Source organism: Emys orbicularis, chromosome 1 (assembly GCF_028017835.1).
Source record: "Emys orbicularis isolate rEmyOrb1 chromosome 1, rEmyOrb1.hap1, whole genome shotgun sequence".
NCBI lineage: Eukaryota > Metazoa > Chordata > Testudines > Emydidae > Emys > Emys orbicularis.
In genome coordinates this window covers 190,246,840-190,264,404 of record NC_088683.1, presented here as the reverse complement: position 1 = coordinate 190,264,404, position 17,565 = coordinate 190,246,840, and the positions used below count along the sequence as shown (strand labels likewise).

The 17,565-nt window shown below is 38.8% G+C and overlaps 1 protein-coding gene across 1 annotated transcript in view; it reads right to left on the bottom strand.

Annotated features, from left to right (window-relative positions):
- USP25 (ubiquitin specific peptidase 25) overlaps positions 1–17,565 on the bottom strand; it is a 143,783-nt gene that overhangs the window by 73,503 nt on the left and 52,715 nt on the right. The window contains exons 4-5 of the mRNA XM_065417106.1: positions 15,820–15,943; positions 9,772–9,934 (exon numbers count right to left, since the gene is read on the bottom strand). Coding sequence (XP_065273178.1) covers positions 9,772–9,934; positions 15,820–15,943 — 287 coding nt within the window. The remainder of the gene's footprint in view (positions 1–9,771; positions 9,935–15,819; positions 15,944–17,565) is intronic.

The window sequence follows — 17,565 nt, the reverse complement described above, 5'->3', positions numbered from 1 at the left end:
GCTAATACTCCAGTAGATTAGTTTTGCCCCCTTTTAACTTTAATTTAATTTATCCAAATTTTTGACATCTTGAAAAAAATTTCAGCAAGTTTGGTTATACTCGAGTAAAAGGTGCACACCATTAGGGTCAATATTACCATTACAAAATAAGCTATTCTAATAGCAAGAAATAATATTATATGGAAACCCTATCCATAATGGAGTACAAGCCTCCCAACAACTAGGGCCAGGAGTTGTGTGTTTTTGTTTTGTGTTTTTAAACTATTTACCCACTTTGGGCCTGACCCAAACCCACTGGAAGTTAATGGAACAATTCCCATGGACATCAATGGGGTCTGAATTAAGCTCTTTACTTGGTAAAATAAGGGTGAGAAAAGATTTCAACAAGAGGGCTTGAAAAGCATGCTATTTAAGAATAGACAAAGTAACAGGAACCAAGGCCAAGAGTAAGGGTTAACTAAGTTGCAGTAAAAACCTAATTTACTAAACCCTCTGTTGAAAAGGTTTGTCAAATTGCCTTTAGGTTGATTAGTCCGGGATTAGACATATCCTACAAGAAGAATCAAAGGAACAGAACAAACAGTACTGAGATTCTATAAGTTTCTGACCAAAAAAATCTAATGTTAAAATTAAACTTATTTGGTTGCACAGGCCAACAGTTATAGTTCAGAAATGCCAGATTTACGATTGTCTGGGCAATCCTAATTCTGCCCCCTTGCTCATCGATCCTGTGCACTGAATGAGGCAGAGGTCCTGAGGAAAAAAATACTATAACTACATTATAATGCATATAGACATAGGGGATGAATTAAGGTTGCATAGACAACAATATCTTAATTTTTGAGTGTTTGGCTTAGCACAGTGTGAACAACATTATTTTGATATCGCTCTTTAAAAAAAAATTCTTAGGGTTATTTCAAAGGAAAAAAGGTAAAAACAAATACTAATATGTACAACTGTACTAACCACGCAATCATGCATCAGGGAATGAATCCTGAAGTTTCAGCATGCAACACATGTCTACCGCTTGAAATATACAACTGACAGTAGGAGAAGGCTGTGCTACTGACAATATGCTGGGGCATAGGGGAGAGCAGTAGCCCTCTCTCCCACAGACACTGGGAGAGCTCCTGAGCCATGCACCATGGTGTTTTTCTATTGCGGAGGGAGTGGGGATGCTAAGGCCAACTGTCAGGTTTAGCTCCCAACTCTGCTCACCGCTACAGCTCCTCTGGCAGCCCTCACGTGTTACCAGTGCAGTGTCTTCTACTGCTACTTTTTGAAGTGGCCCAGCTCTTTGGAATATTCATGTTCATATATTTTGGCATGCGGTAGAAGTTCTCATGAGCCATGCAAACAAAAGGCAGCAAACAGTGATTTTTACTAGCTTACATCTTAGCTAAACCTGAACTGAATTTCAGGGGACCAGGAAAAGACACTTCCCTAGCCAGAGTTGTCTAGCAGAAATTTCAAAGATGAGTTGCAAATAATGAAGGTGTTAGAGCTTCGAAAAATATAAATCACCACAAGAATCTTTCATAGTGACAAGTGTTAGGTGATCTAAATACATATGTTGCTACTAGGTTCCCCTCTATTTGTCAATCAAGATAAAACCAGATTCTCTGAGTTCTCTCTCATCATGTTGAACCTAAATGGAGTCCATTCTTCAGTAACACCTTTTGATGCTAGAGCAGTGAAGCACTGTGAGGAACCCAGGGTTGCAGGGCAAGTGGTGACACACACCCTTACTGGTCTGGGTTGTACTCCAAACCTCATGACAAACATGTTAGGTCTTCAAGTTACCTGCTGTATAAAGTACTAAATTTATTTGAAAATATTTATTACGTACCTGGGCTGGAAATGGTGGCTCTCTGCCAAATATGCCTACACTGACAGGGAGCACCATGGCAACAAGTTGCATAGGAAACCTGAGGAAGAGTGAAGATGCTGCCTAGCAACTGGTAGCTTCTAGCAGCAAAGTTAGAGCACGGAGAGTTGGGTCAGGGCAGTTGGATTGTTTGATAGGAAAAAGAAAGAAATTAAAGTAAAAGGGAAATATGGTGAACATCCCAGTTCAGGGTAACTTCGCCTGCATTTCCCTTCAGTGGTCCAGCAAGGGTATCCACTCTAGGCTTCAGGCTCCTCAATAGTCACCTCTCTTGGGTGGAGTCATGAGTCTCTTGTCCCTCCTGACAAGGGTATTTCCCCGATAACCCCCAGCAGGGAGGACTGCCTAAACTTCACTTTGTTTTCTCTTCAGAGACTAACAACAATGTAATTGCCACAGTCATAAGTTACCAAACAGCTCCTTCTAAGCAAGTGCTTTTATTCTCAAAGTAAAAGCATCACAGAGAAAACATTAAAAACAATAATAGGACCTATACGCATGCTAACAGGCTTACCAGAGATCATCCCCAAACTCCAACAATGGTTTTGGTTAGTGATTAGCCGTTCAAACCCCACACAAGGTTTTTAATTGTGGTCACCAATTCATAACCACTTTTGCTCAGAACTCGCTCCTCCACAAGTTAGAGAGTCCCTCCTTAATCTAGTTTTGGCCTTTGAAGAGACCATTAATAGGTAATCAGCCAGACAATGGGTTTCTCTTGAAGCTTCAAAAAGATGGCTCCAGAGGTTACTAACTTGCATTCCCCTCTTCCCAAATATTTCCTATTAAAAACCACTCAACGAAAAATTCAATCTTGTTTGGTTCAGTGTTTCAAAACAAGAGTCCTTTGAAGCACATAAAACTTCCCAGTGTTTACATTAGTCCTGTCTCCCCCGTATAAGAAGTCACATACCATCCCATGATAATACATAAACCCGTTCACATTTTTAATACAATGACCTCCTTAGATATTTTAATATAATTCAAAACTATTTGTCCAGAAAATTGTAGGATATTGTCATACCTATCACAGTGAAAAATACACAAACACTTATAAGTCTCTGAGCAGTAAAGAAGCTACTGAGAGTTCAAAGCATGAAAGATATAGGGGACACATGGAAAGTAGTTGAGAAGCAAACAGAGTTGGCAACAAAGTTTGAATTTCTTCTGTTTCTTTAGGAGGACACATTAAATAAGTACAAGACAAACTGAACTAGAGAAGCAAAACAAAATCTAGCACGAAGGGTCAAGCATACCCATACCAAGAAAACCTAAAACAGAAAACCAGAGAGCACTGTTACAAGTGAGCACGACGAGCAAACAGGATTTTTGGCAAGAGCTACTAACAGGACACTCCACACTGACACATAATTATAAGGCAGCACTCTGGCATCACTCACACATGCTCCAGTATGGACACACATAATTGTGCTATTAGACAAATGGTAGCACAGGCAGTATTAATTATTGTTTATGAGAAGAAGTGAGGTTGGGTTAGTGGGAAGCCCTCTCACATGATAATTAATTGCTCAGATGACCAAAAATCTTTAGCATTAATTTTTTTTTTTTTTAAATAACTTCTAGAACGTGCGACAAGACAGGGAAAAAAGCTAGGCAATATCTCCTGCTAAAGATGAAACAGAGTTGCCTTAGGCATGAAGGAAGGAATAGCCCCCAGAGAAGAACACTATCACAGTGTTCAGAGTAGCAGCCGTGTTAGTCTGTATCCGCAAAAAGAACAGGAGTACTTGTGGCAGCTTAGAGACTAACAAATTTATTAGAGCATAAGCTTTCGTGGGCTACAACCCACTTGGAACACTAGAAACTAGAAAGAGGTAAGAATGGTCAAAAACAAAGAATTGGTAAGCTAGTAAGTCTTACGGCTACTATTACATTTAAAAATAGTATTTTAAGGTCTGACTCCACAGGGACATAAAGTTTACGCTATTAAAGTAGAATTTGGCTGAGAAACAAAACAGATTCAAACTCCAAATGGAAATAATGGGTTTAACCAAGTGTCTGGTGATGTACGTTGTTGATAGCATGGACAACTTTGCTCAGAGACAGTGCTAATTGACAGTTTTTTCCTGAACTTCTCCCTCACAGTCTTTACCTCAGCTTCACTGCACACCTATCCCTCTTACCCTCTCCTCCCTTGTCCTGTCCCACTCTCCCCTCCTCTTCAAGTCCCCTTCTCCCTTCCCTTTTCTTTCCATTTAGCTTTTCCCCATCTAATTAAACCCACCCCAAAACAAGAACACTGATGTAATTCAAAGAGGAGTGAGATAAATATAATTTGGAACTGTATCAGAAGAATTTATTGTAAACCATAGTTTTGGCAAACAATAAAAACTGACAGTAAATTCTAACACCCATATCCCAATATTCTCAAAGCTAGGGGAAAGCTTCAGAACGGAAGGTTAAAAAAAAAAAATACACATAGTCTAACGTGAAGCTCACCTGGTACCAATGACATATGTTCATACACTATTTTTTGTGTAGGACCCTCTCTGATTCACCACAGAGGCTGGATGGTGCTTGCTGAGTGAGCAGCTATTGAGTATGTTGTTTTGTGAACACTGAATGTCGTACACATGTAGGCCTTATTTACTACACATTATTCATTGCTGCTCTGACACAATGATTAACGTAGGGTTGTGTCTGTGTGTAATATGTAAATTAAATGCCTCAGAATCAACACATTGCACACACAGCTAGCCTATGAACCCAATAATAGCAACCACTGATACTCTGTATCATTGTACCCTTACCCTCTCCACCCCTCCACTTTCCTTCCTAGTATTTATTAGGACCACTCTTTCTTAAATTATGCCCTAATTCTGCAAACACTTAGGCACATGCTCAACTTTACATAGAAGAATGACCCACTGAGCTCAGTGGGACTACTCATTCATAAGCATTTGCAAGATCAGGGCCGTAGAGGTTGTAGACTGGGCCAGGGACCTAGTTTTCCTATGTGTTTGTATAGCATCTAGGATAATGGGGCCCCTATCCTGACTGTCACCCCTAGGTTCTACCAGAATACAAATAATAGCCACCACCAAGATATTATTTAGCATTTATATGAGTAACTTAGGATATTAAGTCATTAACAGAATACATCTGTACACCTACAATTATTAATGTTTTAAAAACATACTCTAAGCTCTCAAGTTTCTGCACTTCTCCTACCAAGTTAATACTTCTAAACTTGTACAAAGGCATCCACATACATTTCTTAATACTTCTGATGTTAGTGATTCTCTCAAGTGTAGGAAGAATCCCTGAGGGTTTGAACTAATGTCTTGGCAAGTACGTGAAGGGAAAACTCATTTTACAACCACTTTGTTTTTAAATGGATTCATTTGTAGTCTTTAGAGATAATCTAAACATGTATTCTATTTTGATATGGGATCCTTAAATAGCTTTCTGAATTTATTTTAAAGTTATGGTACATTATTAAAAATTACTTAATTTAATTTTGTTTACAGGAGTTTATTTTTAACTGAAGTTTGGTCTTCAAATAAAAATTGAGAAAACTCCCCTTCCTTACTCACAGAGAGAAAAAAAAAAAAAAAAGACATGCTTCAACACAACACATAAATGCCATTTCTAGAAATGTTTGCTTCTTGTAACAGGTTTTTTGCTGCCACTCTCTCTAAATGACTGCTCTAAGACACTCCTCAAATGAAACTGGAACTAGTCGATGATCACATGTTCAAATCAAAATTGGCAGAGAAATTGACAAGTAGAAGCCGAGCAATATTGCATGAGATTGTGTACATTGAAATGTTAAATGTATATTTTGTAAGCTTTGCTATAGTGCTGAACAGTATATTCTAAACAGAAAAATGCACCACTAGTTTTTGTATTTATTTTCATTTTGTTTTGGACTGTATTGCATAGTATATTATTGTGACTCACGTAGGCAACACTAGATATTGCTGACCTCTAATCAGGTTTCAGAATGATCCTAAAAAAGGCCTGAAATATTTTTATAGTTGATGCAACCCAAGGAGTCTATCCATCCTGTGGTTAAATAAATATTGAATTAGATAATGTCCAAAATTAACCTACACGTACTATACTAGTATGGTTGTCTGAAACATAATTCTCTCTAGTTGACAGGCAAAACATAAATAACCTACATTTTCAATCAGAAAGACTATGAAAACATACACGAGAAGAATAATTTTATTTCGATTAAATTTTCTAGTTATGAACAACAGTAAATATACCATTTATCAAGGTGTAATATTGTAATTGTGAATGCTACAGAATTTCACACAATACAAGTAGTGACCATAAAAAAAACTGGCTAGTCCTTTTATAATCCAGCTTCAAGGTATAAAGTAGCACATTAAGTGCAATTAACATGAGATCATAGGTCTAGCATAAACTTCTAAACTCTCTAGTCACAGTTCTGTTTCTCCGTTGGCTGATGGACCAAAACCTAGACTATACATTTGACTTTTTGTATCAAATTAGAAAAAAACATTTATAAGAATGCCAAAGTCAATCTTCTTGAAAATCTGACAGAAATCTGTGAATGAGATAATGGCAAAGCAACAAATTAAAGAACTACCGAGTCAAGTTTCTCTCACAATTTGAGTTTTGGGTAAAATTAACATTTTATCAAGATAAATGTTTTCAAGAGTGTTGGGCTTTTTTTTTTTTTTTTTAATCCACAGTGTTGCTATGATGATTTGGGGATTTTGCTTGTACTATTTGTGAATTCTGGTTGATATTATGAAGTTGTTATAAAATTTTTGCTATGAAAATTGCTCTCACTGAATGCCCCTATATAAATGTGGATGCCATTATTGCTGGCAGGACCAGCAACAGGCACGCACCAGACTGAGGACAATGCGGAGTATTTAACCTTAATGACTGTACTCTGACCACCACTAGTTCTGCTAAGGAGAGTGCCTACCATGGAAAACCAGTTTGACCAAGTCTGCATGGGGCTTGAGGGTTTGGAGCAGTGGAAGGTTATCAAGCAAGACCAACAAACTGGTGACTAATCAGGAAGTTATAAAAGATCTTGCAGGAAGTTTGGGCAAGAGAAGGGAAGGACTTGAACTGAGCAAGATCAGAGAAGCTGAGCTGGGGAAGAAGGCTCCAAGTTTCATAAGAACGGCCATACTGGATCAGACCAAAGGTTCATCTAGCCCAGTACCCTGTCTTCAGACAGTGACCAATGCCAGGTGCCCCAGAGGGAATGAACAGACCAGGTAATCATTAAGTGATCCATCCCGTCACCAATTCCCAGCTTCTGGCAAACAGAGGATAGGAACACCATCCCTGCCATCCTGGCTAATAGCCATTGATGGACCTCCCCTCCCCTCCATGAATTTATCTAGTTCTTTTTTGTACCCTGTTACAGTCTTGACCGTCACAACCCCCCAAGTAATACACTGCAACAGAAGGACATTGGACAGCCCCAGACAACCCTGACACCTGCCAAAAGAATGCCCTGGATTGGTGAGGAAACTGAGGAAGGAATGTGCGTATGTTAATTATTTTTGTTAGGTGTGTGTATTTCTCATAGGGTCAAGTAAGAGCAATAACGTTAAAATTCTGGACAAAGTGTCTCTGTTACGGCCCTTGAAGAAGTAAACCAGAAGGCTCATGCCATCAGGTGGAGTTCTGGGACGGAGTGTGCTTAAGCGATAGGGTGAGTTTGAAGGACCAACAGTGATTCAAGGGGCAAGGCAGTTTGTAGGATAGGATGCTAGACAGAGGGTCTGCAACCAAAGAATATGCTTAGGGACCCCACGACTAGGGCAATGCCTGGACTCTGTTCAGAATCCAGAAGCTTTAAACGCTCAGGGATCAGCAGCAGGATTCCTCCAAAAACAATCTGGTGAGTGACCAAGAGGGGGCACTGGACTGGATCTGTGAAAATTAGGTGTTAATAAAAACTTAGCTAGATACATAAAACTCAGGCCTTTCAACATTTTGCTATTGCATGAGACCCTGGGAAGAACACAATGACTGTAAACAAATTTGAAACTAACTGGCCCATTTTCACCAATCAAACAGAGAAGCACACACACACAAAACAGATGATGAATAATAGAATAGTTTGGTGGAATTTCTTTAATTCTTTTAGTTTTACAGACTGAGGTGTTATCTGCAGCTCTGCTAATATAAATAGTTTATTTAAAACACAATACTATTTAGCCTGACAGTATCTGTACAATAGAAATTCATCAAAAACTGAGATAAAAAGAAATATTCAAGTTGCAGTGGGGGAAGTCTAGATTGGATATTAGAAAAAAAAATTTCACTAGGAGGGTAGTGAAGCACTGGAATAGGTTACCTAGGGAGGTGGTGGATCCTTACAGGTTTTTAAGGCCTGGCTGGACAAAGCCCTGGCTGGGGTGATTTAGTTGGGGTTGGTTCTGCTTTAAGCAGGGGGTTGGACTAGATGACCTCCTGAGATCCCTTCCAACCCTGATATTCTATGATTCTATGATCTAGTTTAACGTCTTAAGATGCAGGAGTGGTCTTACAACTTAATTATACTTTGCATACTGTATATTGTTTAAGAAACATCTCTCTCCCAATTAGATCTCAGTTATTTTCACGATACATATTTTCAAGATATCCACAGAATCATTTAAAGGTGGACTGATTGTCCCTTTAGAGTCATTTAGTAAAAAAAAAATTTAAGGCTTCATAAGCATTATGCATAAAGAATATTTGATATTAGTCTAAACACAACATTTTACTAGTTCAGTGACACGCTGTGGTATACTTATTCACCTTGAGTAGTACTTTACTTCTCAAATAGTTCTGAACTGAGCAGGACTGCTCGAGCAATAAGGTATTACAGTGAATATGGCAGAATTTGGCCCTACCTGTATAAATTCATGATTATTTAGGCTAGCAAAAGGTCTTTTAGGTCATGTAGTCTATCTCCTTGAATCACCACAGGCCAGTACTGACAGATTTCTACAGGAATACAATTCATTCCTATTCTAATCTTGCCTTGATCATTTTCAGTGATGAGATTTTGCTTCCCTTGAGAAATTATCACATTTAACCTATTTCTTAATAGCTTACTCTAAATGACTCAAATGTAAACCTGGTATACCAATTCTGGCTACTGAAAACTGCTTTTACTGCTTTTTGGAGTTAAAAATCAAATGAGCAAAAATCTCAATTCCTGATCAAGGAACTTGAATTCTTTTCCCCTTGTGAAAGTGAAAATCATTTTGTATACATAATTATATCAAACTAATAATAAAGTCTTCATACCAGTTGTACATACAAACAGTTTACCCAGTACGACAGTATGCGTATATTAGCTGGGCTAGCCAGACTAACCCAAGACAGAATGACTGAGGCTGCACTGGCCTTTTTTCCACTTTTCCAAAGATCTTCTCTCTGCCTCTTACCCCAACTTTGTGGCTACCCTACGAACAGTTCATTGTTGGGTGGTGGTACTGAAACATCGTAATCAGTAGAACTGCAACAACAAAGGTTAGTCAGCCACTTCTCCTCCTCCCACCTCTAAGTCATTTGCACATAACATTTTATTTAAAATATTTATTCCTTGATTTTCAAATACTTTGAGCACCAGCAGCTGCCAAAGTGTGAGCTACAGGCCCTCATTACCTTTGAAAAATCATGCCCTTCGTCGTTAATTAACAAGTTTTGTGACTTACTTCGACACCTCACCAAATCAGATTGGTAATCCACTATACATACCGTACTAAAACCAGTATGAACATTTATAGGCACATAGTAAACAGATAATGCTGAAATATCTCTTATTCCTTAGCTTTAAGTTTAGATACTGTCCATCCTCACCAATTAATTTTGTATAAATTATATTACAACAGAAAGTACAGCTAATCAGCAAATGCACTTACCTGAATAACAGCACTAAACCAGCATGTGTTGCCAACATTCTTTAATCCAACCGGACAACTGTCTTGCCTTTTTCGATCATAGGGGTTTGGAGAATCACTCCATACTTCTGGATGTGTCCTTTTCAAACTTGCTTTATTTTCTGCTATACTGGCTTCTAGAACTCTTAGAAAGCAGAAAGAGAAATGAAAAAATTAAAAGAAAAACAATAATACAGTAAGATAACAGTATAATATGTAGTTACACCTACAAATATTAATACAGAAATAATAACTAATCATTTGGTAACTTATCAGATTTATTCTTGACTCAAACACTTGTTTTTATGTGCCACAACGCGCCTTGGAAAATAAGATGGTACTTTATTTGCAAATGCAGTACTGTAGCTGATTTTCCACAATAAATGGCATTACATAGTCATGTTTATGAATGGGGTAAGCTTTCATGACTAAAGGATACCAATTTTTAATTCCACTATTTTAAAAAGTCAACAAAGACCAGTCTTTTAAAACTGGGTTCTCATTGTTCAGGTAGACAACAACAAAGTGGGAAACAAAAGTAGTTTGAGAATCTACCAGTAGTCACTTTTCATCTACACGTATTACAGTGCTTTAGAAAGAATATCACCACCATTTGACTGATGAGAAACTATAATGAAGGAAATTTACCTAGCTCACTCAAGATCATGCAGCATACCAATGACAAGCAGATAATGGAATCCATGTTTCTGGATCACCATTTCCACATCCTGTGCAGTGGATTCATTGCCTTCTGTAGCTCAAGTGTACCTTGTGGATTAGGAAAAACCCACTCCTCTACCCAGAAAATCTTAAACTGCTCCCATACGGAGTAGATGCCATATTCAAGACTTTACATTCCTTGTAAGAAATGTGTCGTTCAGATGCAAGGAATTCATCCCTTATACAGAAGCATAACAAAAACTGGAGCAAAAGCTCATGAACCCCACTGAACTCAAATCATTGAGATCTCGCTATATAGGGCACTGTAGGGCAGGCATTTTACCTTTTAATTTGGATATTAACTAAAACAAATTACTTCCCATATTAGCAAAAATCAGTATTGCCTCTTGAGAAAAAATGTTCCTTTATCTTTCAGGTTTTTTTTTTCTTTTTTTTTTTTTCTTTTTTTTACACATTTGCTTCCCCCATCATTGGCATTTCTTTGGCAGTGTTATGTGACAGCTACGCTTTGGGAGAAGATCAGCTATTTGATGATGGCTTAAAGAGGACTTCAAAGCAAATATCACATCAATTTAAAACAATTTCTTGAACAGCAAGTACAATCTAAACTCTGGTTTGCAACTGATTTTGGCCAACAATTGTCAGAATGTGTAATATAGTTCATGTGAGATCTGCTCAGCCCGGCCAAGAAAAGGGCAGTCAGAGTACCCTACTATCAATTTCCTAAGCAGCCTTTGCAAGCAGGGTTCATAGAGAGCTCCAGCTGGACTGTAAGACTGGTCTGCCCCTGCGGAACCCCCAGGGCAGAGTAGTGGAATTCTGTCACCTGCCCAACTATGGGGGTCCATTCCCTGGCACAGGTGAGTGAAACTGGCATCCCCTGATGTTTTTACCTACTTACAATACTTTTACCTACTTACCTTCTGACACCACAGGTTTAGCCAAAGACCAATAGCATTTATGTATTCAGTTCATTTTTAATGATTTTTCTTTTTAGAATTCTCTCTCTTCCTTTAATAGTAGAGGGTTCATCAGTTTGATCACCTACAGGTCTGTCTTAGCTCAGTTTAGATAAAGCTTTATTACTAAAGCTGACTTTCACTAGCCTTGTGGCAATTTCTCCTAGTTAGAAGGGAATCAGCTGCTGGGAGAGGATTAGGCCTAACACTATCTGCCCTCAGATAACATAGTGCCTTTATAGTCAATAACCATAGACTAAAACATCAGCCTCAACAAATTCATGTCACAGTATGACAGTTAGCTTTTCAATTCCTCAGTCCGTTTTTGACAAGGAAATAGTTCTGGACACAACCTCAACTACAATGTGCAAGAACCAGTTATGTCTCAGTAAAACAGCTATTCAACATAAATTACTTGATGGGATATATTGAACCCTCTCAGCCTCCCAACTGTCATATTGAAATTGCTGCCAAAGGTTAAGCAAAGGAAGTTTGATACTAGGCCATTCTCACATATGTAATATGATGTGGGACTTATGAGAAAGAATCTCTCACACATTGTCCTTGACACGTGGACGTGATCTGTCAAGATAATTGGGACGAGGATGTCTTACTTCTGGCTCTGGGTACCATCAACCCTCTTCAAAATCATAGCATATGGAACAGAAAGTGGCTCCCAAGAATGATGCCAACAACCAAAAAAGTAGTTATTTAATTGGAAGAGCAAGACCAAGACATGCATCAATTCATGAATCTCTTGGTGCATTTTTAGACATGACTCACTGTGTAGAAAAAATGACCTTCTTAATTTTAACAAGTAAAGGGACCTTTGGGTACAATCTTGCACTCTTTAGCCAACCAGAAGTCCCACTATCATCAGTGGGAATTCTGTCTGGGTAAGGCCCGGCCCTATTTGGAAATACTTTCTAGAGTTCAAGAGCTTGACATCTAGGATGGCTCTACCCCTTTCTACCATTGCCATTAAATATGGTAGTTATTTACATGCTCATACTATTACAATCCTAATTATTTTACTCATATATTTATACTTTGTTTGAAACCATCAAGTTTTAAATGATATAGCAGATGAGGAAGTAAGTTATAGAAATTCTAGTAAGGACAGCTGGCTGTTGGATAACAGAACACATTCGTGGGCTGAGAAATCTTAAGGTCATTAATATTCAAAGAGCAGTATATTTGAATCTTTTTAGTATCAGGACAGGTGACTAAGAGTTCTGGATACTCTAAGCTTGCTTTTTCTTTAGCGGCAGCTATGGCCAAATGTAATTTGTGGACCACAATGCAGCTGCTATATCATGTCCTATAAAATAAAAACCTATAATCGCAGGAATGTTTGAGAGAAAACAACTGGGCGAGCTTTGTCATGTTAATGCACTGGACTTAAATGCTTTATGGAGAGATTCAGCAGGGAAGAAAGACATTTTTACTTTAAAATAACAGAATCAATATTCCTCAATGACAACAGTTTGCGTGCATGCATGGGCATTTGGGTTGCACTTCTCTCAACCTGGTATTGACCAGTTCTAAAAAATGTCAATTTAATGCAAAAAACAAAACTACTGTAATGTTTCATAAATATAGTGATCACACAAATCAATAAATTCATAATGTTCCCATAGAAACCTTAACTCCACCCCTAGCAAACTCATTAGGCACCTCTCATTTGTGCTTCTGAAAATCTTCCCCATAATGAGGATACCAAATTAAAAGATTCGTGTCCTTCAATAATTAAAACTGATTTTTTCCAGTTTGCTTTCTTGCCGCTGGAGTTTTTATTTGACTTTTGCTTTCCCTTAGCCTAATAAACAAAAACTGACTACTGCATTTGCCCTTGTTTCCATTTTTTTTTTTTTAAATCAGTTTCACTTTCTGGTTTTCAGAACAGAGCAAAGCTGCCAACACACAGTAAAGGAATGAATGTTAGTATCCAAGAAGAAAAAAAAAAATCTATTTGTGTTAGGCTTTCTATACATATAAAAAAACAAAACCTAAAATCCTATCATAAATTGACCATAGTATCTCTGTATACCTTAAGTGTCAAATTTCTGTATTTGACTTGTGATTCAAACTTAACATTACATGAACAATACACACATATATAATTAAAAGATAAGCATGTTGCTAGTATAAACAAACACTATTTTATTTTGGTGAGGCTGTATAGGATTGACCAGAGAGATCCTATATGCTTCTTGTATACGTGATACAAATAAAAGAGCATATTGGTTTGCTAGTTTCTGCCACCAGAGAAAAATACTAAAAAACATTTGCAGTATTTACTTGTAGATCAGAAGATTGCCAAAAGTGGTCTTTTTAATCTTTGCAGTGTGGAAAAGGGACTACGGGTAAAAAGAAAACGGTCTAAATCTAGAAGACACTTCAAAAGCAAAAGAAAAAGGTCCTGAATAGAGGCCAAAGCAAAAAACAAAAAAAGGAAATGGCCCTGCAAGATGCACCTAACCCTCCAACACGATTATGGAAACAGTCTAACTAAAAGTTCACAAGAGCTGAACTTCTCATATGAAATTAGAGAAAAACAGCTTTGGCTGTCTTGTACTAAAATAGTAATTTATGAGAAATTATGCCAGAACATACATATACTGAAACCTGAAGAACAATATCACTAGCCACATTAACTAACTACCAGGAACAAATCTCCCTCTTGTCTCAGCCCCTCCTGTCTTCCTAAGGAATGTAAGACATTTTAAACTAGTCCAATAATGAGGACCCGGATCACTAAATAGCCTTCCAGATGTGTGGGAAGAACTATCTTTAATGGGCATGTTTACTTTTGCAATTAGCACAGCTTCTATTTTTCAAAGAAAAATATTGTAGGGAAAGATGGGAAATTACACATCAGAGAAGAAGCCTTTTCATTATATCCCTGACTTTGCTAAACACAATGTGCTAAGCAATACAATTGTTGTGGTGGACCTCCTAGCTCCAACTTGTCTCAGACTTAAGGTAAAGGGCCATTTTGGAGGATAAAGCAACAACAGCTAGAGCAGCTTAACTTTCTGTGGGAACCACAGGCATGCACAGCACACCCTCAATTGGGTGCACACTTAACAAGATTACCAAATAACCAGGGCCGGCTCTGGCTTTTTGGCTGCCCCAAGCAAAAACAAAAACAAAAAAACTGCGGCGCGGCCGGAGCGCGGGTGCAGGGGGACCGGCGGGGGGAGGGGGGGGAGGGAGCGGGCGGGAGGGAGGGAGAGAGAGGAGGGAGCGGGCGGGGCTACAGCAGGGGCGCTGCCACGCAGCCCCTCCCGCTGCGCCGCCTCCTGCCGCGAGGGCTCCGCTCCGGTCGGCAGGGAGGGAAGGAAGAGGACTGCCCTGCAGGGCGCTCTGGTTCTCCGCGCCGCCGCCCCTACAGGGCGGCCGGAGCGGAACAAGGAAAAAAAAAAAAAGCGGCCGTGCCGCCCTAGGATTGGGCAGAATGCCGCCTCGAACAATCTGCCGCCCCAAGCACCAGCTTGCTCAGCTGGTGCCTGGAGCCGGCCCTGCAAATAACTATTGCAACTGGGCAGTACCTCACTTTCAAACACTCATACCTTGGGTCAAATCAAAGCTACTTTCCTCCATAGAAAGGCCATGCATAGCTTTTCAGCGAGAACTATATCCACAGCTAATTGCAACTTTCAAGACTCTGTCATTTCAGCTCTACTGCTGTTCACAAAAGATGTCACAATATATTTTCCCATTTAAAAAATTATTTTTGCTAAAAAGTAAAAAAACCACCCACACATCCTCCTCCCACCCCTCCACCTTAGGCAAAATGAAGTCTAGAAAATTTCAGTCCAAACTGTGAATGTTTTTCAGAATTCTGACCCGCTGAAACAGAAACAAGTTTTGTAACAAAAAACATGTTGCCACCTGTAATGTGGTAGCTCTTGTTTCTGCTAAAATTTAAGAACACTAACAAAATCATACTTTCCTGCCACAGAAGTGAGAAAGTGTTATTGTAATAATGAACACTGCAAGCATACAAAGAAGTGGCTAGCGTCTTAATCATATTTTGCTTTCCAACTCTTTCCCAAATACACCATAGAAATGTCTTTCAGTTTTAGGTTTGATTTTCGAAAAAATTGATCAAAGGTCTCTGCTTCCAAACTGGTCCTAGGTATCTAAGCAAATGTGCAGCCATGAAATATACCATTAATTTCTACCTTAAAAATAGAGGGCTGGTTTTTCAACAGAAAGCATACAGTGCAGTAAAGCAACACTCCTGAAGCCAGACGTATCAGCAGCACAACAGATGAAAATTAACAAGTTCTTCTTTATTAGATGGGAGGGGGAGGGAAATCAACACAGGCCAATCTGATTCTTTTAAAATTTTATTTCTGCTTTATGTAAGTTGTTTGTTTACCTGCTAATGGCTTGTTCCTCATCTGTTATTCCAGTCTCCCTGAATGCCCTGTTTGATTCCTCCAAACTCAAGGCAATTGCCCTCTGAAGATCATCTTTATCATCTCCAGTGAGATCAATCACATCTGAAAAGCAAAACTATCTTTCTCAAAATTAAAAGTGAAACAGAATGAAAAATAAATCTTACTGTAGAGGACACAAAACCAGCATGGACTGCTAAACCACATTCAAATTCCTCCTCAAAATTAACTTCTTTTGTTTTGCTTCCCACCACTAATCTTAACATCTTCACTACCTACTCCCTCTCCTACCTGATAATTAAAATAAAGGAAAAGAAAAACACAACACTTGCTCCTTTGTAACTAATGCTCTACAAAGAGCATTTTTCCCTTTTCCAAAGTCTTCCTGTTTCCCAAGTGGTCTCCATCAAGTTACCCATCAATGTAGGACTGGTTCTGCAAACCTATAGCTTTCTGCAAAGTCCCTTCTCTACTACTGCTTTTAAGTTCAGTGGTGTAACGGTCTTTATAAAGGCCAAGATACTGCTTTTTCCAAATTACATTTGATGAAAATAGAATTTCCTTAAAGGATATCTTCAAAGAGAATAGTCACGACTATGATCTCATATGGAGCAACGTGTGCTGAATGTCCCCAAAACACAGACAAAAGCACAATCCTGCAAATGCTTGTGTGTATATTGTATACACACACAGTCAATGAGATTAGTGATGTAGGTAAGGTAATTACATACATAGGCATTTGCAGGATTAAGACCTAAGGGAGGAGTCAGCACATTATTAAGCTAAATCTTCCCTTCCCTCTCTTTTTCCTCCCATTCTCCCTCTCACACTTGTTTAGTTTCAAACTAAACATGTTGAATTTCCTTCAGTCGGATTAGTGAAAGCAACCAGCACAACATTCAATTACCAAAAACATCAAAGAAAAATGATCAGATATTGAAGTTCAAATAAGAGTCCCCACGTTGGCAATCCATCCAGCCTTTTTTCTTTTACCAAATGAATAAAAATGTAAGGGGCCTATTTCTTACTTTCCCTATAATCGCAGTCACCACAAAAAAAATAATTTTATCAGCTGCCAGCAAACATAACTTATGTAAGCTTCCCAACCTACTGTATGTAGCAGTAGAAACTCTTCTTTACTCAGGAGAGCAAGTATATTCTCTCTAGCAGCCTCCCACTGCTAAATTATGCATTCCAGTCAAGCAGAGAAACTCTTCCCAGAGCAGTCAGGCTAATGGGAATGACGGCCAGCTGCGCAAGACTGCTAGAAGGACAGAGGACTGAATGTATCGGACTTTCCATGGCTGAAAATCCCACTTTGCAAGTCAGCGGGAGGGAAGGAGAGAAGGAATTATGTTGTACAAAGATGACCCTCAGGTGTACCTGTATGATGTCAAACCCAGAGTCAGTGCAGTGCCATTTTCACTTTCTTTCCTGTTCTTAAGGGCCAGAGCAAAGTCAAACAAAGCAGCTATGCCAGGGGTTACTCCAGCCTAAAAGCAATGTTAAAAGCAGATGGGAGGCGGGTGACAGAATGGAGAGCTACAAACTTGGGAGTTATAGAGGAAAGGAGGTGAGGCAATTTGTTTACATTTCCCCTTTCACTGCCGAGCCTTTGTAACTCATTCCCAAGAACTTCTCTTTTTAGCCTTCCCCTGATAGATTGGCCTGCGGTAGAGTCAGTATCCATTATTTTCCCAGTCTTTTATATAGCTGTGGATACTTTC